The sequence below is a fragment of the Stegostoma tigrinum genome, chromosome 7, assembly GCF_030684315.1.
Source record: "Stegostoma tigrinum isolate sSteTig4 chromosome 7, sSteTig4.hap1, whole genome shotgun sequence".
NCBI lineage: Eukaryota > Metazoa > Chordata > Chondrichthyes > Orectolobiformes > Stegostomatidae > Stegostoma > Stegostoma tigrinum.
In genome coordinates this window covers 27752457-27780332 of record NC_081360.1, presented here as the reverse complement: position 1 = coordinate 27780332, position 27876 = coordinate 27752457, and the positions used below count along the sequence as shown (strand labels likewise).

Below are 27876 nucleotides of genomic sequence, written 5' to 3'. Positions count from 1 at the left end.
AATTTTGTTTCATGTTTCTGAGGCAAACTAGAATGCTAAATAATTGATCACCTTAGGTTCCATCTCAGGACAAGTACTTCTTATTCATTGTGAAATACATTCTCAGTCTGCTTTTTCTTGAAGTCACCACATCAAATTGTTAATGTCGCACTGATTCAATTGGCATGGATTAAAGTTCTTTAGATTCACCAGAGGTCTGACTACGGAGGTGGAATAAAGATCTCTGAATCAAAGGGAGACTAAATTCTGAGCTTAGTTAGAATTCCTACGTGGACTCTGCCAAGACCTTCTCGGGCATTGTGCAGCAAAGAATGGAGGAAGTTGAATGATTCAAGTTCCTTCTTTTTTAAAATTTATTTATTCTTTGGGATGTGGGCATCACTGGCTGTCCAGCATTTATTGCCCATCCCTAGTTGCCCTTGAGATGGTGGTGGTGAGCTGCCTTCTTGAACCTCTGCGCTCCACCTGCTGTGAGTTGACCCACAATGCCAGTGGGGAGGGAATTTTAGGATTTTGGCCCAGTGACAATGAAGGAATGCCGATATATTTCTACGTCAGAGGGATGAGTGTCTTGGAGGCGAGCTTGAAGATGGTGCTGTTCCCAAATGCCAGCTGCCCTTGTCCTTCTGGATGAAAGTAGTTAAGGGTTTGGAGGGTGCAGTCTGAGGATCATTGGTGAAATTCTGAAGTGTGTCTTGTGCATAACACACACAGCTGCCACTCAGCATCAGTGGTGGAGGGAATGGAAGCACACCTAAATTTAGAGCAGAAACCTTGCAAGCCATTAGACTCAGTAAGCTGCAAAATGTCTCAAAAGCCTCATGAAAGTTGGAAATAATCATCACTGAGGCAGGTCCAGCTTGGGTCTTGTACAGTTTCTCTCTTACTGACTCCAGAAATTCTAAAAAAAACATCAACAGGGGCTGGTGCTGGCAGGTCATTCACAATGCTTCTGCCTTAGTCTGGTATTTGTTCCTTTTCTAATTACTGACTTTAATGTGGATGTTGTCACTGAGTTCACTATGGTAATATATTCTCCATGATACCCCCATATGCCAGAACTATTTTGAACTATTTTAATGAGGACACAATTATGAGTGAATTAGAAAGGGGGCAGTGTAATAGAGGGTGTTATATTGACAAATGATTCAACAAAATAAAGCCAGGTGTTACAGTTGCAGGCTAAAAATCCCTCTTGTGCCTGATAGATCCTAGAGTAGAGCTGTAGTCTCCCCAGTCACTATATCATCTGTATTCACCAGGTCTCGTGAAATACTGTTGCCCTCTGTAGTTTGGATGTTTATAGAAGATCCAGTAACCATCCACCACATGGCAGGAGTGGATGTCATGGTAATGGAAATGATCGTAGACAGAAGGACAGTCATCAATGAATTCCATCATCTGTCCTCCAAAGTCAGGCCTCTCGTAAATCCTCATTCTGTAAGATCCTCCTGGGTAGTGCAATAGAAAGACATGAAAGATTTGAGGTACAGCTCCAAATATATCTACATTCAATTCTTGTGGGATTGGTAATATTTTGTGTTTACGGACAGAAGTATATTGATATCAGTAAAAATCTTCAAGTATTTCTGGCTCCCGTTGTGAAGAGACTGCTTTTCCATGTTGGGTCGGCTTTCCTATTTCTGTAATCTTTTCAATATTTACAGTAAGATAAATGGGGTGAATACAAACATGTCTATCGACAAATTGTAATGAGTCATATTTTAGTCAATTTTACCTTGTTACTTTCTGCAATATCAATATGCCAAATTGCCTTCCAGTTCTGAATAGCTGATTCGTAATTAGTAAGTGTTTCAATTTTATCCCAGATGATCATCAGGTTTGCGACAGGTTGTCAGTATATGACATACAACTAACTTCCCAGTTCGCACAACTGTTGGCTGACAGTCCAGCCATATTTCAAGTGCAGTTACAAGGTGTCAAGGGCAGTTCCTAGCTTTTGGTAGTGACAGAAACACAACATAGTGGATTGGTAAATCAAATTGGTTGTGTGGCAATCCCCTATTTGTTACCATTACTGATGAAAGCTAAAATCAAAACTGAAAATAAAGAGACAGTAGGAACTACAGATGCTGGAGAATCCGAGATAACAAGGTGTAGAGCTGGATGAACACAGCAGGCCAAGCAGCATCAGAGGAGCAGGAAGGCTAACGTTTCAGGCCTAGGCCCTTCTTCAGAAAATTTTCCTCCTCTAATGCTGCTTGGCTTGCTGTGTTCATCCAGATCTGCACCTTGTTATCTGTGAAAATAAAGATGTCCTTTACAATGATTTGCACAAATCTAAATGTTGAGTGCATTAATTTTTTTTCAGTGTGAGTTTGGTCAAAAAATACAAACCATCAGAAACAGCGTATGTATGGGTAAGTCTGATATGACCAGATGTTGTTTTTAAATCCCATCCAGCGCTGATGGTCAGGATATTCTCCCCTGGTCAGAACATACTGGTATCCCATGTAATTGGGTTTCTCATACAGCACCCACCAGTCACTCTCAACACGGATGGAGTTACAGCGGCTGAAGTAAAGGGTCAGGCCGGCACAGTCACTGCTGCACTCATAGTGCCGACCCTGGAAGTTCCGAAGTTCCTGTTCTCATAAAAGATGATCTGTGGGAAAGAAACAGATTTATAAATTCATAATTTCTCAAACTCTGCAATATCTATTTGCAAAATCTTAATACAGTATATGAATGCAAAGTAATTCTTGCATTTCCCATTATGTGTTCAGAGTTGGCTTCATAACTGAATGTGTTACTGCTTCACACAGCTTGGTATTTATTTGCTAGGCAGAAATGACTCACTGAGCATTTTCTTTTTGTTATTCAAATAAATGCAATGATTTGAGATCAACATAAAGACTGCATAACAAATGACGTATACAGTAAATGCAAAGAAAACATTTAAAAGACACTTAAATATTATTGAAAGTGTTTTGCTTCCATTTCAATGTAATTGTTGTGTGAAAGAAGGCAACAATACTTTGGAACCTATTGTGTTCCCTATACCATGCTTCCACCGCAGTTCTCAGTGTCATTGCAAATAAAAAGAATATGTTTCCAAATGTTGAGTATGATTGGATAGGTCCACTCCCAAACTGGTAAACACACAAACATGCATGTCTGGAGACTGTTGCTAAAATATTACTCAATCCATAAGTTTGTATTGATTTATAACTGATAATATGTTTTCATTCCAAATTATTCAATGGAGTCCAGCAGAATTTTTCACTCTCCACTTCTGTATGAGAACAATACTACCTATAGCTACGATGTTGTATTAACATGTGTCAATGTATACTTTTGGTTCAATACTGTCATGTACATCTGTTTGTTAGCCATTATTTTCCACTTACTTCTAAATTATACATTAGCTGCTGTGAGATCTGAATAAGAAAACAATAGAAAGGTGGTGGTGTTTTGATCAAAGTTAAATTCAGGATGTACATTCAGAGTGTACAGACATGGGATAAGAGCTTGGGATTCTTTAGTTACTACAAAAAGAAAGCAGTGAAGGAAACGCTTTGGGGAATCCTAATTCAAGAGACGTAGATCAACTAAAATCTGATACATTTATGCCATGATCACAAATTTGATTACCAGAATTGACATGTCTAAGGAAAAGGGAAACATGGAATAAGTGAATCTGGCAGCACAGAATGTGGCCATTCACCCCATTATGACTGGCTATTCTTTTAAAGAGGACGAGAAGTAGTTGCACTCCTTTGCACTTTTCATATAGCCCTATAATTTTCTTACTTTTCACATGTGATCGGCAGTTTCTACTACCTCCACATGTAATCAATGGTGGCCTGGCTTCCACAGCTGTATCAGAGCTTAGGTCTTTCCTTGGGTTGGTGATCTATGACACAAAGTTCATACATCACCTGGCTTCCATTCTGGCATCCTGCATCTACTCTTAAAAAGGTGTCAGCCTTGGAAATTTTCACATTCCCTATCCAATGTGGTGCCATTATTTAAGAAAGGTAGTAAGGAAAAGCCAGGAACTTATAGACTGGTGAGCATGAGAGCAGTGTGGGTAAGTTGATGGAGGGAATTCTGAGAGTTAGGATTTACATGCATTTGGAAAGGCAAGGACTGTTTAGAAATACTCAATACAGCTTTGCGCAGGAGAAATCATGTCTCACTAACTTTATCGAGTTTTTGAAGAAGTGGCAAAAAAGATTATTGAAGGCAGTGAGGTGGGCATTGTTTATATGGCTTTCCATAAGGCGTTTGAAAAGGTTCTGTGTAGTAGATTAGTTAGCAAGGATAGATCACAAGGAATCCAGAGACAACAAGCCATTTGAATACCAAATTAGTGCAGAGATAAGAGATATAGAGTGGGGGTGGAGGATTGCTTTTTGGAATGGAGACCTGTGATCAGCAGAATGCCACAGGGGTTGTGCTTGGGTCCACTGCTATGTGTCATTTATAGAAATGATTTGGTTGTGAATATAGGAAGTATGGTTAGTAAGTTGCGGATGAAACTAAAATTGGCGGCATAGCGGGCAGTGAAGAAAGTTACCTCAGAGTACAACTATAATGAAATGGTCAAATGGGCCAAGGAGTGGCAGATGGAGTTTAATTTAGATAAATGTGAGGTGCTGCGTTTCAGTAAGGCAAATCAGGGCAGGGTGCAGACACACAATGGTAATGTCCTGGGGAGTGTTGCCAAAAAAAGAATCCTTGGGACACAGATTCAAAGTTCCTTGGAGGTGGAGTTGTAGGTAGACAGCGTAAAGAAGAAGGCATTTGGTACATTTGCCTTTATTGGTCAGTACATTGAGTTAGGAGTTGGGAGGTCATGTTGCATCTGTGCAGGACATTGGCTTGGCCATGTTTGGAATACTGCATTCATTTCTGGCCTTTCTGCTATAGGAAGGATTTTGTGAAACATGAAAGGGTTCGGAAAAGATTTGCCAGGGTTCGAGTGTTTGAGCTATGGGGAGAGACTGAAAAGACTGGAGCTATTTTCTGTGGCACGTCAGAAGCTGAGGGGTGACCTTATTGATGTTTGTAAAATCATGAGGGGCCATGGATAGTGTGAATAGTCAAGTGTGGTGTTTGTATGGAATGAACTGCCAGAAGAAGTTCTGGAGAGACGGCGGAGCTGGTACAAAAGGCACATGGATAGATGTGTGGAAAAGAAAAGTTTAGAGGGGCATGGGACAAATTCTGAAAAAATGGGACTAGATTAATGTAGAATATCTAGTCGGCATGGAGGAGTTGGACTGAAGGGTCTGTTTGCATGCTATGCATCTCTCTGACTCTGAATCTATTAGTCTTCGGGGAATTGAGGAAACAGTTTTCATCCTCTCAGATGTTGACAAACTATAATCACAAGCATGACCTGCTATTGACGTGCCATTTTGACGCCTTTGCCACCTGAGGAATAGAATAAATTTCATCCAAGATAGTCCGGGTGCAAAGGTGAGCTACTGTGCATTACATGCTGCACATATCAGAGGCAGAGTTAGAAGAACCCAACCCCATGCTGTAACGCCTCAGAAGAAGCTGCAAAAAGAAAGAACTGGCCGATTCCTCATTTCAGACAGGAACAAAGCAGTGATTGCAATGAGGCCGGCCAGATAGACCTCATGAAATGTGATCTCTCTGATTGGGGTTGTTAACTTGGTCCAATCAGGGAGCCCTGGCTGACAGACATAAACTGGTGTGTCAGAGGCTCTGCTCACTCTGAGAGCTGGCATTAAGGGAGCAGGATCAGTGTAATGGACTCTCCACATGCAAATAAAGGGAGATTTGGTGATGGGAAACCATCCTCTGTGGAGTTATTTCAGTCAGAGCAGAAATATTGGAAGCTGTCAGAGGTCATAAGCTGTAAATTGCCTGAAGCCTCAAGAAAGTTGGAAATAGTCTTACAATGATTTAAAATCACCACAAAGACTGTGTAACTCATGACTTATACAGTCAATGCAAAGAAAATATTCAAAAGGCACTTAGGGTATCATTGTAGTGTTTTGCTTCCATTTCCTTTTAATTGCATGAAAGCAGGCAACAATACGTTGTAGACTTAGATATAGCAGTTTCAGGGCAATCCCCAGTTTTAAAAAGGAAAGACTGAAAGAAAATGGCCTTTTGTGAAGAACTGGTCAACCTGACGTCTGTGCAGGCATCTGGGGACAGAGATCTACAGAGGTGTGAGACAACTTGACCAACAAACCAGCACCTGCCAGACGTCTTATCAAGGGACAGGCATAGAAATGGTAATGAGCCCGAAACTGTGAACAATGGAGCCTATCTAGTTAATGGGGTAACGATTTATTCTAATCTGAAAACAGTTTGGGAGGCTCCATGAAGTCATCAAAATTTCAGTTAAGTAAATTTGGGACAGTATCGACCCCTTTGTTTCCACGAATGATGAGACTACACCGGCCCCAGCAATCACCGGAGATGCTTGTGAAATGGAATTACCTGGGGTGGGGTGGGGGCGGGGGGTGCGGAGCCGGCCAGCACTTTGGAATCGTAAGGGTAAAAGGGGCAGCAGGGCCAGCTATCAGGGCCCTTGCTGCTCTTCTTCTTTTCTCACTCTCCTCTCTCTGAGCTCGCTGCTCCTTTGGACACCAACCCTTGGGGCTGAAGACATCGACCCTGTCTGCGACCTCAGACTTCGGAAGTCCACAACAACACCCGAGGCAGAGAGAGACCCCCACCAGACAAGCAACAAGTCCCCCTGAGACCGGAAGAACCCTTTTCAGGCTAGGGACTCTCGTACCCTGGGGTAGTTGGTTAGGCAAGGGGGGGAGGGTGGTTGTGTGATTCTTAAGGCATAAGTACCCTGTAAATTGTGTAAGGTTAAAGATTTACATTGTGTCTGTTCCAATTTTCTTATATTTTATATCATAGTATAGAGTATAAGTTTCATTGAGGTATTGTGCGGATTGGGCAAGTTGAATTTTTCTGTAATAAAGCTCACTGGTAAATTTGAACTCATATTTGAGTCCGCCTGTGCTCCTTCTGGGTACACCAATTTTGCCTGAGTTCACAGCAGACCCCAGACTATAATTTCAGTGTCAAGGACCGGAGGGTGATCCAGGCGATTCGAAACGCCCACTCAAGGGGGATTGCTGCCCAGGGTAAGCAATTTGAACTCTCTTTTTCTCTCTCTCGGGAGTACTGCCCGAGTGGGTAGGTACCAGGTGGCTGTTGTCCCACCAACAAGAGAGGGAATCGCCCAGGCATTGGTGGCGGTCGCGATTACTGTGTGGAGATAAGCTCCGACTCCCTGGTCAGTCTACAAACAGTGAGTTCGGTTCAGCGCCCTCTCCAGAGGAGTTGCCCTAGTGTGGCAGTCCGGGTCTTTGAAGTTTCAGAGCCTGCTGGAGAGAGACCACCACAGTAATTGGGGAACCCCAGATACCAGCCTGAGTAAGGGAAAGAGACCCCTACACAGCAGCAGGCCAGGCAGCATCAAAGTAACAGGAAAGCTGACATTTTGAGTCGGGACCCTGGGGCCTATTGTTTTCCTTACACCATGCTTCCTCTGCAGTTCTCAGTGTCATTGCACATTCAAAAGGATATGTTTGGTATAATTTTCGCAGAAGTTTGGTATAATTAGACAGGCCCATTCCCAAACTGGTTAATACGTAGAAATGCATATCTGGAGAGCGTTGCTTAAATTATTACTGTGCAGGTAAGTTTGTATTGGTGCATAACTGTTAATTTGTTTTCATTTCAAATTATTCATCAAAGTCCAGAAGACATGTCAGTCTCAATATCTGTTTGAGAACAATATTGCTTCTCCCTATGATGATGTATTAGCATAGGTCATTATACACTTTTGGTTCCATACTCTCAAGTATATCCTTTTGTTACCTACTTTTTTCCGCTTTGTTATTAGTTACACATTAGCTGATTTGAGATTTGAATAAAAACAAAACAATAAAAAGGCAGTGATAGTTTGATTCAGAATGTGCATACATGGGGACGGGAGCTTGGATTCTTCACTAGTTACAAAAGGAAAGCAGTGAAGGAAAAGCTTTGGGGAATCATAATTCAAGAGATACGAATCAACTAGAATCTGATACATTTATGCCATGATCACAAACATGGTTACCAGAACTGACATCTTTAAACTCAAAAACAAGGTAAACATGGAATCAATGAATCTGGCAGCACAGAATGTGACCATTCGTCTCTATTTTCTTAAAGAGAACTACACATAACTGTTTTGTTTTTGTTCAAAACTTGATTTTCTACCTTGATGTGTTACATCAACATTTTGTTTTCTATTCACTCATGGGATATGAGTGTCACTGGCTTGGCAGCACTTATTGAACTGAATGGCTTGCCAGGCTATTTCAGAGGGCATTTGAGAGTCAAATATATTAATGTGCATCTGGAGTCTCATGGAAGTCAGACCAAGTGAGTATGGCATATTCTGTTCCCCAAATGACATTACTCAGCTAGTTGGGTTTTTTCCTGACAATGGTTTCATGCTCATCAGTCAATTCTTAATTCCAGATGTTTTACTTCATTGAATTCAAACTGCAACATCTCCAATGGCAGGATTCACACACTGCTCCCCAGAACATTAGCTGAGCCATTGCCTCTCTTAATTGTGGCACCTTATTCGGCTTCATGTCTTGTTTTTATTCCTTCTACTATTTTATGGCAATTTGTTTTGTGTTTTTATTTTTTGCAACACATTTTGTCATACTTTATTTTCCAACTACTTTTCAATTTTTTGGTTGAAGATTGATTGCACAATAGACTTAAGCTTGCCTGCCTTGCTCTCCTTTCCTCTACTTCAATTTGTACAAATGCTTCTGCTCGTGGTTAATATACACTCAGTATCTTATTGCTCACAATTCTTAAATTTAAAATTGCATTTCCATATTTAGTGTAACTTCGACTACAATCCCCGCATATGATTTGTCCATGTTTTAAACAGAGCTTTGTTATAAATATCATAGATTATAATAGCCTGCAGCAAATGTATAAAAAGTAATTTGTCATTTAGACAATGTTGTTTTGTTCTTGTTTTGGAAAAACTGTTTAAGCCTTTGCAGTTTGAAATTACAGCACGTTTGTAAATACTCCTACATTCTCCTACTCTCCATGAGCGGTATAGACAGGGTAAGGAGCAAGAAGATTTTAGCCAGAGTGGCGGACTCAATTACTAGAGGCCACGATTTCAAGGTGAGAGGGGAAAAGTTTAAGGGAGATATGCATGGAAAATTCTTTACTCAGAGGGTGGTGAGTGCCTGGAATGCATTACCAGTGGAGGTGGTAGAGGTGGGCACGATAGCGTCACCTAAGATGTATCTAGGCAGATACATGAATGGGCTGGGAGCAAAAAGGTACAGATCCTTGGAAAATAGCTGACAGGCTTAGAGGATCTGGATCGGGGCAGGCTTGGAGGGCCAAAGGGCCTGTTCCTTTGCTGTAATTTTCTTTGTTTCTTGTTCTATAAGTGCTCGAAAGCAGAAATGTGGTAGCTGACAGATCTTTGGATATTTTCCACGTGTTAAAAAGATACATTCTTTTAGACCTGTGTGCATAATGGTATTTTTTATATTTTTACTTTAATTTTTTATGTCAGCTTTCATCAAAGATAAAAATTAAGCATTGATCATCGTTGACGTCTGTTACTTTTATGAGATCCCTATTCACGGTAATTTACAAGTTCATTTTTGTTTTCAGCGGTTATGTACATCAAACTTGCACAGTGGAATTTATTTGATCACTTCCACTATTCTGCATGAATGAGAGCTGAGACCAAGCGGTGAAATATTCTGCCTGTGAACTTGGGATATCATTGCTAACAGTGCTATTTTCATCAGAATTCAAAGATAAAAACACAACATGGTAGATTAGTAGAGATTACTTTATTATTCTCATGAATATTTCTACAAAGAAAAATATATTTTACAACAACAATCCAGAAATCTCACACGAGTCCGAAAGATCCAGTAGTTGAGCTGTAGCCTCCCCAGTCACTGTGTTCATGAAGTACTGTCGCCCTCTGTAGTTGGGATGTTCATTTAAATCCAGTAACCGTCCATCACATGACAGGAGTGGATGTCCTGCTAATCGAAACAATTGTAGACAGATCGACAGTCATCCATGAATTCCATCATCCGTTCTCCAAAGTTGGGCCCCTTGTGAATCTCATTCTGTAAGAGCCCCTTGGTACTGCAATAGAAAGAAGTAGAACACTTCGATGAAATTAACAATCCTCCATACCTTGATGTCAGCCTCTGGGTCAGAAGAAGCAGATTCTATTTAATATTTATTAGAAAAGAGAAAGACAACTTTCACTGAGGCAGGTTTCATTTGCAAATAAGGAGGCACTGTGGGCCATCAACAGCAGTAAATTGTACTCCAGCACAATCTGCAACCTCATGGCCCGGCATCTCCACCACTCAATCATTACTATCGAATTAGGTCATCAACCCTGGTTTAATAGAGAGTACGGGAGGGCATATCAAGGTGCAGCACCACACATACATAAAAATGAAATATCAGTTTGGTTAAGGTTCTCATCAGAGCTTTTTGCATGCCAAACAGCATTTGCAGCAAGTGATAGACGGACCTAAATGATCCCACAACTAACAGTTCAGATCTAAGCTCTCCAGTCCTGCCACATCCAGTTGCGAATGGTGGTGGACAATGAAATAGCTTAAAGTAGGAGGAGGCTCCACAAATACCCCCATCCTCAAGGATGAAAGAGCCCAGCACATCAGTGCAAAAGGTAAGGTCGAAGCAGTCACAGTAATCTTCAGCAAGAAGTATCCAGTGGATGATCCATCCCGGCCTCCTCCAGTGGTCCCCAGGGTTACAGATGCCAGTCTTCAGCCAATTTGATTCACACACTTGATATCAAGAAATTATTGGAAGCATTGGGTAATTCAAAGGCCCTGGCAGTATATTTGAAACAGTGCTGAAGGCTTTTACTCCAGATCTTGCTGCTCCCTGAGCCAATCTCTTCCAGTACAGTTACAACAAAGGTATCTATCCTTCAATGTGGAAAATTGCCCAGGTACGTGCTGCATGCAAAAAGCAGGACAAATCCAACCCAGTCAATTTCTGCCCCATCAGTCTGTTCTCAGTCATCAGTAAAGTGATGGAAGGTGTTATCAACAGCGCTATCAAGCAGCACCTGCTCAGCAATAACCTGCTCAGTGACGCCTAGTTTGAGTTCCACCAGGGCCATTCAGCTCCTGACCTCATGACAGCCTTGGTTCAAACATGGACGGAAGAGCTGAATTCCAGAGGTGAGGTGAAAGTGACAGCTGCTGTTATCAATGCTGCATTCGACTTAATATGATATCAAGGAGCCCATGGACAGCTGGAATCAATAGGGACCAGTTGGCAAATTCCCTGCTGGTTGGAGTCATACTTGGCACATAGGAAGATGGTCATGTTTGTTGGAGGTCAATCATCCCAGCTCCAGGACATTACTGCAGGAGTTTCTCATGGTAGTGTCCTAGACCCAACCATCTTCAGCTGCTTCATCAAAGACCTTCCCTCCATCATAAAGCCAGAAGTGGGGGTGTTCTCCAATGATTGTCCAATGTCCAGCAACCACTCATGAGTCCTCAGATACTGGAGCAGTCACGTTCAATTGTAACAAGATCTGGACAACATCCAGGCTTGGGCTGACAAGTGGCAAGTAACATTTGCACCACATGAATGCTAGGAAATGACCATCTCCAATTAGAGATAATCTAACCATTATCTCTTGACATTCAATGGTGTTACCATCAGTGTATCCTACACTAGCAACAGCTTCAGGGTTACCACTGAGCAGAAACTCAACTGGACTCACCACATAAACACAGTGTCTATAACAGCAGGTCGGAGGCTAGGAATACTGCGGTGAGTAACCCATCACCTGACTCCACGAAAGCCTGCCTATCATCTATGAAGCACAAGTATGATAGAATATGCTTCATTTGCCTGATGAATGCATTTTCAACAACACTCAAGAGGACTAACACCAAACAGGACAAAGCAGCCCGCTTGAGAGGCACCACATCCAGAAACAGCCACTCCCTATATCACCAATGCTCAGTAGCAGCAGTGTGTACTATCTGCAAGGTGCACTGCAGAAATTCACCAAAGACACTGAGATAGCACCTGCTAAACCCATGACCACTTCTATATTGAGGAACAAGGGTAGCAGATATATGGGAACACCAGAATCTTCAAGTTCGCCTCCAAACCACTGCTGTGACTTGGAAATATATTGTCGTTCCTTCACTGTCGCTAGGGCAAAATCCTGGAATTCCCTCCCTTATGGCATTGTCCATGAACCCACAGCAAATGGACTGCAGCAGTTCAAGAAGGCAGCTCACCATTACCTTCTGAAGAGCAACAAGGATGGGCAATAAATGCTGGCCAGCCAGCAACACCCAAATCCGAAGAATAAGTGGAAAATACCAAGAAATTAAAAGAGAAAATTGTTAAAGGAAGGCAAAGAAATATTTGCAACAACCAAATGAGGATCATTTTTATTTCCTTGCATTCAGATGGCAGATTTTCAGGATTATAATTTAAAAATTCTACATTAAGAGTGTGATATTTCTTTCTTGTTAATTATTTTTAAAGCTGTAATATAGATGAGAGCAATGGCATCAAAGAGAAGCTGTCTGAAGTCCAAGTCTCTTGGTAAGTGATATTTTTATATTGCAAATTTTATATCTAACCTTTAGCCTTTCAGATATAAATCATTAGAATTAGAATTAGAATCCCTACAGTGCAGAAACAGGCCCTTTGGCCCAACAAGTCCACACTGACCATTGGAGCATCTCGCCCTGACCCATTCCAGTATAACCCACACAACGCTGAACACTACGGGCAATTCAGCATGGCCGATCCACATAGCCTGCACATCTTTGGACTATGGGAGGAAACCGGAGCACCCAGAGGAAACCCATGCAGACACGGGGAGAACGTGCAAACTCCACACAGACAGTCACCTGAGGCTGGCATCGAACCCAAGTTCCTGCTGCTGTGAGGCTGCAGTGCTAACCACTGAGCCACCGTGCCACCTAGCAAGGTATAGAGCTGGATGAACACAATGGGCCAAGCAGCATCAGAGGAGCAGGAAAACAGAGTTTTGGGTCTCAACCCATCTGCAGGGACGGAATTTCTGAAGAAGGGTCTAAACCCGAAACATCAGTTTTCTTGCTCCTCTGATGTTGCTTGACCTGCTGTGTTCAGCCAGCTCTACACCTTGATATCCCAATATATCCAACTGTCCTTTATAGCTAAATTCCCTCAAACCAGGCAACAACCTGGTAAACCTAGTATCAGAGATAATGGGAACTGCAGATGCTAGAGAATTCGAAGATAATAAAATGTGAGGCTGGATGAACACAGCAGGCCAAGCAGCATCTCAGGAGCACAAAAGCTTCCAAGATAATAAAATGTGAGGCTGGATGAACACAGGAGGCCAAGCAACATCTCAGGAGCACAAAAGCTTCCAAGATAATAAAATGTGAGGCTGGATGAACACAGCAGGCCAAGCAGCATCTCAGGAGCACAAAAGCTTCCAAGATAATAAAATGTGAGGCTGGATGAACACAGCAGGCCAAGCAGCATCTCAGGAGCACAAAAGCTTTTGTGCTCTTGAGATGCTGCTTGGCCTGCTGTGTTCATCCAGCCTCACATTTTATTAACCTGGTAAACCTTTTCTGTACCCTCTCCAAAGCATCCAAATCTTTCTGTCAGAGTGGTGACCAGAAGTGTATGCCATATTCCAAGTGTGGCCTAACTAGAGTTCTATAAAGCTGCAGCATAAGATCATAAGACCATAAGACAATAAGACATAGGAGCAGAAATTAGGCTATTTGGCCCACTGATTCTGCCATTCAATCATGGCTGATAAGTTCCTCAACCCTACCATTCTGCTTTCTCTCGGTAATCTTTGATCCCCTTGATAATCAAGAGCTTACCTATCTCAGTCCTTAATGTACTCAATGACCTGGCCTCCGCAGCCTTCTGTGGCAGTGAATTCCATAGATTCACCGCTCTCTGGTTGAAGTAGTTTCTCCTTATCTCCGTTCTAAGATGTTGTCTATTTACTCTAAGGCTGTGCCCTCAGGTCCCAGACTCTCCTACCAATGAAAGCATCTTCCCAAGATCCACTTTGTCCAGGCCATTCAATATTCTGAAAGTTTCGATTAGATGTAGTCCCAGAGTCCTCAAACGTTCCTCATATGTTAAGTTTTTCATTCCAGGGGCATTTCTTGTGAACCTCCTCTGAACCTGCTGCAGGGCCAGTACATCCTTCCTGAGATATGGAGTCAAAAACTGCCACAATACTCCAAATGTGGCCTGACCAGTGCCATATAAAGCCTCAGGAGCACATCCCTGCTTTTATATTCAAGACCTCTCAAATAAATGCCAACATTGCATTTGCCTTCCTGACTACTAACTCAACCTATAAGTTTACCTTGAGACAAATCTGGACTAGAACTCCCAAGTCTCTTTGCAGTTCAAACTTCTGAATTTTCTCCCTATTTAGAAAATAGTCTATGCTTTTATTTTTCTTACCAAAGTGCATGACCTCACACATTCCCACATTATACTCTATCTGCCACTTCTTTGCCTAGTCTGCCAACCTGAAAAGTCCTTCAGCAGCCTTGCCAACTTCTCAATACTACCTGTCCCTCCACCTATCTGTATCATCTGCAAACTTAGCCAGAATGCCCACAGTTCCTTCATCTAGATCATTAATACACAAAGTGAAAAGTTATGGTCCCAATACCGACCCTTGCAGAACTTCACCTGTCAACTTTATACTGTCAACTTTATACTTCACCTGTCAACTTTATACTGACCCTTGCAGAGCTTCACCTGTCAACTTTATACTCAGTGCCCCACCAATGAAGGCAAGTATGTCTTTTTTGCTACCTTATTTACCTGCGCTGCCACCCTCAGTGATCTGTGGACCTGCACACCCAGATCCACCTGCTTATCAATACTCCTAATGTTTCTGTTATTCACTGTTCAATTTCCACCTGCAGTTGACCTTCCAAAATACATCGCCTCACATTTGCCCGGAATCTTTATTGCTGCTATAAATATAACAACAGGAAGAGATATACCACTTACAAATCCTTGGCTTTTAAGTGGAGGTGGTACCCCATTTACTGGCCCAAGAAGCAGAGGCAAGTCCACTTTCACTGGCTATAGAAATCACACGTTAATTCAGTCCTGAACAGCTTCTCTTGTTAACAGATAGCTTCTGTTCTTCTGAGGCAAAGTGTCCCACTGACAGTAGCCACTGCTGTGATGGCCACGGGCAGACGAGTAGACGTTAAAAAGGCTCAGAGAGGAAAATGTGTCCAAAAATTGCCAAGAGCAGCCAGGCACGCCATGTGGGGTAAAGATGAATTACAAGGGTGGAAGTATGGAATGCCAGCAGTGAAGAACTTAAGGCTAGTGAACCTTAAATAGACCTCATGTTGACTGTGAGCTGGAAGGATGCCGACTGAGTCTACAAGGAAGGCAGCACATGGCGATGTATTTCAACAGTGGCAGTTGGAAGAGGCCATTAAATAGTGGTTAACTGGCATTATCCACTCTCCCATTGAATTGAATAACCTCCCACAACATACCTCTTTCTGGGTTGAGCATAACAAAACTTTAGTACTCATGAAAATAGCTTATGGTTGATACCAATAAACTTTATTGACCCACAAGTTATTATTTTCCAGTCCTCCGTGCAGTGAAATATACAAATCAGCAAAAGTAACTTACATGTGGGTAAGAGTGACATGACCTGACACAGTCATTGAATCCCATTCAGTGCTGGTAGTTGGGGTTTTCTCCCCTGGTCAGAACATTCTTGTGTAAGGGGTGAACATGTTTGAAAGACACAAATTGGCCGACAAGGCATAAACAGAATTTAATGCCTGCTCCAGCATTTAAGTGAAGCACAATGGTACCATTGAACAAGGGCTTCTCCAAGGTGAACTGGAGGCCCTACACAAACAGCTATCAATGACAGCTCGATAAGAGAATGTCTAAGATTCGACCTCAGTTCATTAAACTACGAAAAGTGATTGATTCCAGCCTTATTAATGAAAGCAAGTTGTCCCGTTAGGCGATCAGTGGCAGATAGAACAAGGAGTGTAAATCTCATTTTATAAGACAGTCAGCCTACCTCATTGTGCGGCCATGAAAACAATAGCTAAAGTTATTTTGTAGCCATCAGTTGTTTCTTTGAAGTTATTCCACAGTATTAAGAAATAGGTTCTTGCGAAAGATTCTTCAGACGATCACAGAGATAAATTTCAATGCAAATATAGATGCACATATATAACCAAAATGTAATAGAAGTACTAGGAGAACGCATTCAAACATAGATGTGAAAGTTAGTCTCAGAAAACGCTTTGCTCATCTCTAAAATGCCTGACACATCCCGTATGAGATAGATTGTTTGCAACTTATTAAAGAGTGCTGACATTTAGAGTAGCTGTAAAACTTTCGATACAGCTAACTTTATAATAGGAATCAATACTACAAATCTTACAGGAGTTGGTTGCAACCAACTGTCTTTTGCATTTTTTACAAATATAACCTGTACATTCAGGGCTTTGCAGTTTTCATGGCAAAGCGATTGGAATCACTAGGAAAAGCTCTCTCAAATCCCGATTTATAAATCCTAAATAAAAATGTATTGTGACTTATCAGATAGAGTGGAATGGGTTTTTTATTTAAGGAAAGCCAAGTTGTGTAGACATCAAGTTGGTGCGGTGGCTCAGCGGCTAGCACTGCCGCTTTACAGTGCCAGGGCCCTGGGTTCGATTCCACCCTCGGGTGACTGAACATGTGGAGTTTGCATATTCTCCCCACGTCTGTGCAGGTTTCCTCCCACAGTCCAAAGATGTGCAGGTTAGGTGGGTTGGCTAATGCTAAATTGCCCATAGTGTTAAGGGATGTGTAGCTTCGGTGGGTGAAAGGGAGGTGGGTCTGGGCAGGCTGCTCCGAGAGGCGGTGTGGACTTGTTGGGCTGAAGGGCCTGTTTCGATGCTGTAGGAATTGGGAGATTGGAAAATATAAGAAGAATAACAGAATTTGATAGAGATAGAAAAGGAATACAAGGGCTAACAAAATTTAAGCAGTCCTTAGAGGTAAGCACGTCTGGAACATGTCCAAAGAAGTATAACCAGTAACATTAGGTTGAAAATTAATAGGATGCATAGAAAGATCTCAAGACCTGGAGATTACAATGTCTGTTAAACACCATGAGATCATGGGTACCTGGGGCTGTCCATAGAAATTAGGTGTTTCACAGGATTGGATACGTGGAATAACGGGGAAGGACACAGTGATCACGTTGTGCGTGATTATTGTAACACAAAATGTATAAAAATGCTGTATTTCCTGTAAAAACCAGAGTACCATTAATCTCTCTTCCAATCTGGCCCGAAGTTAAGACAATGATTGCATTCTTACATTGAGGCCAGATCCAGGGAAGATCTTTAACCCTCTCTCTGCATTAGCCGGTTGTTGCTTGAATAGGAATAAAGTCTGCCACATGCCTGCCTGCCTCCTGAGTCTTTGTCCTAAACTGGGGGATTACACAGCTACAACTAGTATCCCATGTAATTGGGTTTCTCATACAGCACCCACCAGTCACTCTCAACACAGGTGGAGTTACAGCAGCTGAAGTAAGGGGACAGGTCGGCACAGTCACTGCTGCACTCATAGTGCCGACCCTGGAAGTTCCTGTCCTCGTAAAAGATGATCTGTGGAAAAGATATATTACAGCAAGTTAATAATTTCTCAAGCAAGGTGATTCTCAAGGAAGAAATGAAATGAAATGCAAAAACACAGAGTTAGCATCTCCTTTCCCATTTTGAATTTACAGTTGATTTACTAACTGAATGTTTCACTGCATCACATAGCTTGATATTTATATATATTGGGCAGAAGTGCCTCAATGTGCTGTATTTTGCTATTCCAATAATTCAATCCTGAAAAATTAACTAATTTTTCAAAATGCATGTTGATTGTAGTTAAACACTTCGAAGACATTTGATGTGTATTGATTGTTTTCCATTTGCCTTCATGCCACTTCAATGGTTGTTGGAAATGTAGCCTGGAACAGTCCTATCTCCTGACACTCCCAGATCTGTTTGGTGTAATCACCTACTCGCAGAATGATGAAGATGAAGCTGTGGATATCCAGGGAATCTAACTTTAGATATGGCCATGTTGATTGCTAGTTGATACATAATTCTAAGGGGATTTATTTCCCACTTTGTTCAATCATCTAGACCCAGAATGTGCTACGTTATGATATCACGGTTGGCATCAATCTGCTGATATTGATCTTATGAGTGATGGTTATTGACACAACAATCAGACCATATGTGTTTCGTGAAGTCTTAACAATACCCTGTGTACAAATGTATTGGCTGGATTTGATTTTAACATTAGAAACAACAAAATACAAAGATAGGAACGTGTAAGACAACAATAGAAAGTTAAGATGTCAAAAGCAGTGATAGAATCAGAAGAAATTTTTAGCTATATTTATCCATGGGCAATAGGGTAAACATCTTATACCGGTGACAATATGTAGGGCAATGTAAAAACACATACACACAGATGCATACACACCCCCCAACCCCAGCCCCCCCACACACGCGCGCGGGCACACACACACACACACACACACACACACACACACACACACACACACACACACACACACACACACACACACACACACACACACTCATGCTATGTAAACCAATGTATTATTTACTCTTGTGTCATTTGAATCACTTTGAATCATGTGACCTTGCTTTTATTTTCCTCTGTTAACTGAATTAAACTGGCTTTGATAAAGTCCTGTGTTCTGGTCTAGTCTTACAGTAATAGGCTGGAACATTGAAGAAGAACTCAGTGCCCTGACTGAGGAATTGAATAATGAACATGAGGATTAGAAGGCAGGAATGGAAGGTACTGGCAAGCTGCGCATTTTTGCTAAAAGCCCGTAAAGTAATTTTAAGCTGGGTTGAAACTATCAGGGAACGGTGCCCCGTTGTTTCTGTAACTATAAATATGCCTTCTCCACTCAAACGTTGGAGATTAGAGGTAACATTCCAGACAGCCGCCTGTGTTTCTTCAAGCATAACCCTGAAAAGAAAGGCCAGGGAAAGTACATCTGGTAAAGACTTCTAACAGGACAATGATGCTATTAGATACCAATTAGCTTGGCTGCAAATAGATGAAAACCTTAAATGGAACACTGTCATCACTAGGAAAAGATATACAAAAAGATATCAAAAACAATGCACAGAAGGTGGATAGAACAGTTTTGCCAAATGCTCTAAAGACATGTCAGGAAATCTGTTGATGGATGGCCGTGTGATACAGTCCTGGTTCATGGGATTTGTCAGCAGCCAGTGTCATTGTGAATCTTTACTATCGTTAAATAGTAATGTAGTTGTAAAGGTATACCAAGATAAGTGGAATGGTATCCAAGCTGAACTGCACTGTTTATATCTGGGTCAAAACATTTAGACTAAATGAAGAGGTTTTACAAATAGAAAATAAAACTTTAGGAAACAGCTGGCTCAGACAAAAAAAGTTGACTGGATGGATGGAAAACATCAGAAACTGGACAAATGGAGGAAAGATAATGGTGTACAGCAACACAATAAGCAGAGAGAAATCCCCTCATGGAAAATGGCTGATTATTGTTCGACCTTGAGGCCAAAACTTTCAGAGAAATAACTTGGAAAAAGTGAGATGATTACCTTTCATAGAATACACAGTTTCACTTAAACATCTCCATAGGGGAACCAAAGACCCAAATAATTAAATTTATTGAATTACCCCCAACAGGAGGAATCACCAAAACCTTTTCTAAGTTTGACTTTAACATGACTAAGAATAAACATAGGTCAAGCAAGAATTAACAAGCAAATGATACTTCATAAAAAAAGGCAATATCCAACAATAGACATCATCACCAGGTTTCTTGGATTTGATTGTCATCAGCAAGGTAAGAATTTGGCAGTCCCAACGATTATACTTTCCAGGGTTCCTTTCGAACTAACTTACCAGCAATGTGACCCCAATTCACAGTTTGGTCACTGCCATGGTAACACCTAGCTCTTTAGCGTTTCTGAGCTGTTCCAGGTTGAACATAATTTAAACCTGCGCATGCATTGTCTCTAAAAGCTCCCTTTCCCTTTTCTGAGAAAAATTCAAATTTGATCTCTTTCTGAGAGAAACTTACTTCTTCTCCTCACAAGAATTTGTCTGCTTTCTTTTTGTGATGACGTGTGTGCTGATTGGCTTCTTCATTGAGCTCTACTGTTCTTTTTTTAACAGCAGTTCTTCTGTGTCTGGCTGTATGGTTCTTACATTTTAATTTCCTGTTGGTCCTGGTCACCTGGTTATATGGAGCAGTATTTCTTGTGATTGAAGAAAATAATAATTGATATAGTTACAATTGTTGCAAGTTCCTAGAATTTCCAAAATTGTTAAAACAATTACAGATTCCATAGACTATTTTAATAAGTTAGAAATTTTTATTATTGCGCTCGGTCCTGGTCTAATGTTGTCTCAGTATCCTCTCAGAACAATATAATTCTTTCCTAGAAGTCACTCTGCTTAGCGGGGGTCACGTTAATTATCTTAGGGAAATCTTTTTTTCAGCTTGTATTGCAAGTGCAATCTAATGTAATTTCAAAACTGTGAATTTTACATTGATAATTGTAGCTGTGATAATTTGGCAATAAACGGTCACCGGATTTGGCCTGTGTATTCAAAAGTTCATACAAATGGGGAAAGGTAGCTGGGGGAAATGGTTAAAAACAGATAAGGCACGGTGGCTCAGTGGTTAGCACTGCAGCCTCACAGCACCAGGGACCCAGGTTTGATTCCAACCTTGGGTGACTGTCTGTGTGGAGTTTGCACATTCTCCCTGTGCCTGTGTGGGTTTCTTTCCACAATCCAAAAATGTACAGGTTAAGTGAGATTGGCCATGCTAAATTGCCCTTGGCGTCCAGGGATGTGTAGGTTAGGTGAATTAGCCATGGGAAATACAAAGTTACAGGGATAGGGGGTGAGTCCGGATGGTATGCTCTTTGGAGGGTCAGTGTGGAATTGTTGCGCTCAATTGCCTGTTTCCACACTGTCATGATTATGTAAAATTATTAGAGCTGGCATAAATAAATAAACTTGACATGTGAAAAATTGTGCAATTTATGTCATATTCACCAAAAACAGGACAAATCCAGATCCAATCTGATCAATTACCACTCCATCAGAACCTTCTTGATCCTCAGCAGTGACTTAAGCTACTGTCAACAGTACCCTCACGTGGCACTTTCACAGCAATAACTTGTAGTCTAACTTGTAGTCTGGTCTATAGCTTCTTCCTTTCTGACTCCCTCCATTTTTGAATATAGGAGTTCCATTTGTGGTCTTCCAATATAGAGTGTAGGAAAATTAAAGTTAATGCATCACACATCTCACTAGCCTATGGTGAATTCCATCAGGACTTGGGTGCTAGTGAGTTCATTGCTCCAACAATTTACTTAGCATTACTTTTCTGGTGACCGAATTTCCACAGTTCGCTTTAATTTCCTGATTGCCTGCTTCTGTGATGTTGCTTACATCTTCTACAGTGAACACTGAAACAAAATATTAATTGAATTCATCTGCCATCCCTCAATTTACTATTATCAATTCTCTAGACTCACTCTCTACAAGATCATTGTTCACTTTGTTCACATTCTTTTAAGTATTTATCGATAGCCTTGCTATCTGCTTTTATATTTCTGGCTAGCTATTCACATACTCCAACTTTTCCATCCTTATTAATTCTTTGAGCGAGTCCTTGTTTTTGAAAACATTCTTCCCAATCTTTTGACCTGACATCTGTCTTTGCACAAATAAATGCTTTTGATTTTGATATGAATTTTAGTCATTCTAGTTAACCATGCATTGTAGATGCTGTTTTTTGAAAATTTTCTTGCTCATTGTTATCATTTTGTTATTGGGTCTTTTAAAAATGGCCAAATGGTTTCCTTCTGTACTCTAGTATTTTCTAAATTAATGAAACAGATACATCCTATGTAATGCTTCAAGTATGTCTTTCATTTGCAGTTTTAAAAAGAAGATTATTTGTAATTCAAAGCTGGTTCCAGTCATTTCATGCGATATTGAGCAGGCTACTTTGTTATAATCAGGATTGGTCGGGTAAAGAATGATAATTAGACCAAGCAGCTTCTGTGGATGGTGAGAATAAGTAAGGAAGAAATCCATTAAACCTATTACTTAAATCACAGCATACTTGAGCAGTTGCAAAACGTTTACTTTACATTCAGCCCAAACCATTTATTTTATTAAGTAAATCTCTCTGCCATGAGCAGATAATATGCCCAAGCTTGACTGGGTTTCATAAGCGAGCCTTTAGAAAAATGAACTAAAAACAAAGTGGTCAACACCAGAAAACCTCTGGAACTGGACATGTTGGAGAGAATCTCTGAGCTAAAGTAAGGTGTGCAGTATATGAACCCAGATGTATTGAGATCTTGCCATTCATCTAGAGTTTTGTTTGATCATCTCATATGTAGTAATGTAAAGATTAAAGCTTTTGATGCTATACACCCTAACATCACATTCAATGCAAACTCAGGACTGACTCTAGCTACGGATTCATTTGCCTTCTATCTTTTATATTCAGAAGTTATGGTAACAAAACTTCTGTTCCTCTTTAGTGAAGCTAGTGTCCTGATTGATAGCGAGGTGTGCTTGCATTTTCATTAAATTGGTTCATCTAACTATTAGTGTCATAGACACAATTTGTGTGGAATTTTCACATTCAGCACCATAGAACGGAAAACACAGCAGGGAGTATAGTGAGCAGAAGATCTGATATCTATCTTAAACTTGCTTTTTGTACCATCTTGAACATATCCCTGAAGCTATTGCCTCAGTTATTCTGTCTCCATCCCACACAATATGTTAGAAAGTTTCCTGAGAATCCAAATACAAGTCATTTGAGAAAAACGGTAATGAATACATGTGTAAAAATTGAAAGAACTGTAGATGCTGTCAATCAGGAACCAAAATAAACATTCCCACAAAAACTCAGCAGGTCTGGCAGCATCCGTGGAGATAAATCAGAGTTAAGGTTTCGGGTCAGAACCCTTTCATGAATACATGTGCATTTATTTGCTGACACATATTACAAAAAAAGGTCTCTGACAATCCAAACGCAAGTCAACTGAAAGATACAGTGGTCAGTTCATGAATATTTACTGTTCTAACATAACTGTCAGCAAAACAAAGCCATGCCTGTCAAGAGCAATCTAGAAATCCCTCATTTGCCTGAAAGATCTGACAGCTAAGCGTTAGCCTCCCCAGTCACTGTATTGCCTGCATACACTGGGCCCCATAAAGTACTGCCGCCCTCTGTAGTTGGGATAAGACGTAGGAGTGGAAGTAAGGCCATTCGGCCCATCAAGTCCACTCCGCCATTCAAATCATGGCTGATGTTCATAGAAGATCCTGTAACCATCCATCACATGGCAGGAGTGGATGTCACTGTAATGGAAACGAGCATAGATATCCATGACTTCCTTCATCTGCCCTCCAAAATCAGACCTCTCGTAAATCCTCATTCTGTAGGAGCTTCCTCAGTACTGCCATAGAAATAAGATGATATCAGTGGAAAAATGTGTCAATTATACATCTGAAATATTTTTAAAAATGACCCAGCTCCTTCAAATGAACAACCTGAATGATTGTCTCATTAACATTGAGAGTGAAGTTGAGAAAATTTAATAACAGGATGAATGGATCATATTTTCATCCAATCATAAAGTTCAACTTTGTGTAACTTTATTTAAATTGCAAAGACAATATTGGTCACACCAAATGTAAGGTCCACAGACACAGGAGCTTTCTTCATATTTGTAAATGTCTGATGTGCTTTTACCTTCAGTTTAATATTTTCTCATGTCTCCGGGTGATTGATGTGGGAATGAGAATTCATATTCTGTGACTACCTTAGGGCCTACCTTGTGAAATGAGCACGTCATGAGTTCCAAAAGCTCACTGCTGAGCATTCGTACATTGTGCAAGTGGACCCAAGATAAGGATATCTTCCCAGGCAATGGGGTGATGGAATTCGGTGCAACTCATTCAATGTGACTGAGATAGTTTGGAGTTTATAAACTTGATTGCCTGTGTTTATGCGGAATGGGAACAGTTTCTGATGGCAATATAATGAAAGCAGTTGATCAAGTGCAAATTGGGGATTCCTGTTGGACCACGCAGTTATTGGGATGTTACTTCTATGTATTTCTGGTGTAACATGAATCATGGCTGACATTCTCTGAGCTGCACTCACACTGGAAATGTGAAACAAGATATTTCAATAACAAACTTGATTTTACATTGTAATAAAACATGCTCTAACATGAAAGCAATCTGGAAAGTAATATTAATATTTTGCATCAGAAGGATTTATCTGTCAACGTCTTATCCTTAAGCTACACTCTAGACCCTCGATCCATGGGTTTCTTTTAAGAGAAAAGATATATTTAACATGAATGTTTACCCCCGCTGCAGTTCTGTAGCATATGTACATTAACAGATCTGCTTACAGATACAGTAAAATGGTAGAAATACCGGAAATAGGAAGTGTATTATTCATGCATTGAAGGGAAAGCTCGATAACTGCATGAGGGTTATAGGAATGAAAGGATACACCCATTGAGCCAATAGTGGATAAGTATAACTGGAAAAACTTGTTGAACTGAATGGTCCGTTTCTGTGCAATGAACTCTCCGTAAATAATTTATCTAATTATAGTAAATAAAAACCAAAAGAACTGTGGATGCTGTAAATCAAGAACAAAAATAAAGTTGCTGGAAAAGCTCAATGGGTCCGGCGGCATCTGTGGAGGAGAAAACAGCTTTGGGTCCTGAGCAAGTTTCACCGGACACCAAAAGTAAAGAGATGGTAGGAACTGCAGATGCTGGAGAATCCAAGATAACAAGGTGTAGAGCTGGATGAACACAGCAGGCCAAGCAGCGTCAGAGGGGCAGGAAGGCTGACGTTTTGGGCCTAGACACTTCTTCCGAAAATTTTCCTCCTCTGGTGCTGCTTGGCCTGCTGTGTTCATCCAGCTCTCCACCGTCTTATCTGTGAAAATAAAGATGTCCTTTACGATGGTTCACACAAATCCAAATGTTAAGTGCATTCATATTTTTGTCAGTGTGAGTTTGGTCAAAAAATACAAACCACCAGAAATAGCGTATGTTTGGGTAAGTCTGATATGACCAGATGTTGTTTTTAAATCCCATCCAGCGCTGGTAGTCAGGATATTCTCCCCTGGTCAGAACATACTGGTATCCCATGGAGTTGGGTTTCTCAGACCACCAGTCACTCTCAGTCACTGGAGTCAGGGCAAGTCCTAGATGATTGAAAAATTGCTGTTGTAACCCCCTTGTTTAAGAAAGGATCAAGACAGAAGATGGGAAATTATAGGCCGATTAGCCTAATCTTGGTTGTTGGTAAAATTCTAGAATCCATTGTTAAGATTAAGGTTTCTAAATTCTTGGAAGTGCAGCGTCGGGTTAGAACAAGTCAGCATGGATTTAGTAAGGGGAGATCGTGCCTGACAAACCTGTTAGAATTCTTTGAAGAGGTAACAAGTAGGTTAGACCAGGGAAACCAAGTGGATGTTACCTATCTAGACTTCCAAAAGGCTTTTGATAAGGTGCCTCACGGAAGGCTGCTGAGTAAGGTGGGGGCCCATGATGTTCGAGGTGAGCTACTGGCTTGGATTGAGGATTGGCTGTCTGACAGAAGGCAGAGAGTTGGGATAAAAGGCTCTTTTTCGGAATGACAACCGGTGACAAGAGGTGTCCTGCAGGGTTCAGTGTTGGGGCCGCAGCTGTTCACTGTAAATATTAATGATCTGGGAGAAGGGACTGGGGGCATTCTGGCAAAGTTTGCCAATGATACAAAGATAGGTGGACAGGCAGGTAGTACTGAGGAGGTGGAGAGATGACAGAAAGATTTAGACAGTTTAGGAGAGAGGTCCAGGAAATGGCTGATGAAATTCAGTGTGTGCAAATGTGAGGGTTTGCACTTTGGAAAAAAGAATACAGGCATGGACTATTTTCTAAATGGTGAGAAAATTCGTAAAGCAGAAGTACAAAGGGATTTGGGAGTGTTGGTCCAGGATTCTCTAAAGGTTAACTTGCAGGTAGAATCAGTGATTAAGCAAGCAAATGTAATGTTGTCGTTTATTGCAAGATGGTTGGAATATAAAAGCAGCGATGTGCTTCTGAGACTTTATAAAGCTCTAGTTAGGCCCCATTTAGAATACTGTGTCCAATTTTGGGCCCCACAGCTCAGGAAGGACATACTGGTGCTGGAGCGTGTCCAGCAGAGATTCACACAGATGATACCTGGAATGGTAGGTTTAACGTACGATGAAAGGCTGAGGATCCTGGGATTGTATTCATTAGAGTTTAGAAGGTTGAGATGAGATCTAATCAAAACTTACAAGATAATGTATGGCTTAGAAGGGGTGGATGCTAAGAAGTTGTTTACGTTAGGCATGGAGACTAGGACCTGTGGGCACAGCCTTAGAATCAGAGGAGATAAATTTAAAACTGAAATGAAGAGACATTTCTTCAGCCAGAGAGTGGTGGACTTGTGGAATTCATTGCCATGGAGCACAGTGGAGGCCAGGACGTTAGATGCTTTCAAGGCGGAGATTGATAAATTCTTGATCTCACAAGGAATCAAGGCTACGGGGAGAGTGTGGGGAAGTGGAGTTGAAATGTCCATCAGCCATGATTAAATGGCGAAGTGGACTCGATGGGCTGAATGACCTTACTTCCACTCCTATGTCTTATGGTCTTATTGTCTTATCAACACGGATGGAGTTACAGTGGCTGATGTAAGGGGACAGGTCAGCACAGTCACTGCTGCACCCATAGTGCTAGCCTGGAAGTTCCTGCCCTCGTAAAAGATAACCTATTGAATATAATACAAAATAAATTGATAGACTTGGAAATCAAGATTGAGTAATCAGAACTCGAGTCATGTATAAAGTCAGACCTTTCCCATTTTGAGGCCACAGCTAGCTGAGTAAGTGACCTAACTTTGCTGCATTATCTACAGTATGGAATTTATATGATGGACAAAATGGCTTTTCTACGGCAAACTCTTGTGATACAAATGATTTGGTGTTGAACATCAGCAAACAAAAAAGAACAATGACAACACTTAACTTATAACTGATTCCTGCCAACGTGCTTTCACTTCATTCTAGTTGTTGTTTGAAAACAAAGTGGGAGAGTCTATTATGTATTCGATGCTTGAACAGTTGTGAAAAAAGATTGTCACAGAAGACATTTTCAAGATCTTATTTTCAAGGAATACACAGCCAGATTGGTTCCTAATCAAAATTGGTAATACAAAAGCTGCATTAGCTGTTGTGCCAATTGGTGCAAATACTTACATTTATATGACAACTGTAAAGAGGTTTGCTGCTGTGTAAGGTGCACATTAACACAATGTTTCAACAAAGTTGGAAGCAGTTTGTAGGCACACTGCAGATAGCAATGACTTTTTTTTACTGTAAGACACCATCTCTGATTTAATTTTCTATAGCTTGTTGCTTTCATTGATAATGTATTGCATAACAAACTTGTTATCAAATCAGAATATCGTGGAATGAAATTTTATTTTTTCCTTTATTCATTCATGGGATGAGGGCATTGCTGTCTAGGCAGCATTTATTGCCTGTCTATAATTGCCTAGAGGACAGTTAAGAATCAACCACATTTCTCTGGGTCTGGAGCCACATGTCGGTCAGGCCAGATC

The 27876-nt window shown here is 41.0% G+C and overlaps 1 protein-coding gene and 1 pseudogene across 1 annotated transcript; both read right to left on the bottom strand.

Annotated features, from left to right (window-relative positions):
• Window positions 1-1245: 1245 nt before the first annotated feature.
• Window positions 1246-18212, bottom strand: LOC125454060 (gamma-crystallin M2-like). Its single transcript, XM_048534339.1, has 4 exons — window positions 18198-18212; window positions 17629-17744; window positions 2372-2508; window positions 1246-1451 (listed from the first exon to the last, which is right to left on the bottom strand). Exons 1-4 carry the CDS (start codon window positions 18210-18212, stop codon window positions 1246-1248), a joined length of 474 nt encoding a protein of 157 aa, XP_048390296.1.
• Window positions 18213-23378: 5166 nt separating this feature from the next.
• LOC125453967 (gamma-crystallin S-1-like) lies at window positions 23379-27117 on the bottom strand (annotated as a pseudogene).
• Window positions 27118-27876: the final 759 nt, after the last annotated feature.

What these genes read in the sequence shown, in the direction of transcription:
- LOC125454060 (XM_048534339.1), bottom strand. An exon ending in ACCTGTGTTGAGAGTGACTG is followed by an intron (nt 2,509 to 17,628) that starts GTGGGTGCTGTA and finishes CCGTGTTGAGAG; the next exon opens with TGACTGGTGGGTGCTGTATG. An exon ending in TCAGACTTACCCATACATAC is followed by an intron (nt 1,452 to 2,371) that starts GCTGTTTCTGAT and finishes TGCACTACCCAG; the next exon opens with GAGGATCTTACAGAATGAGG.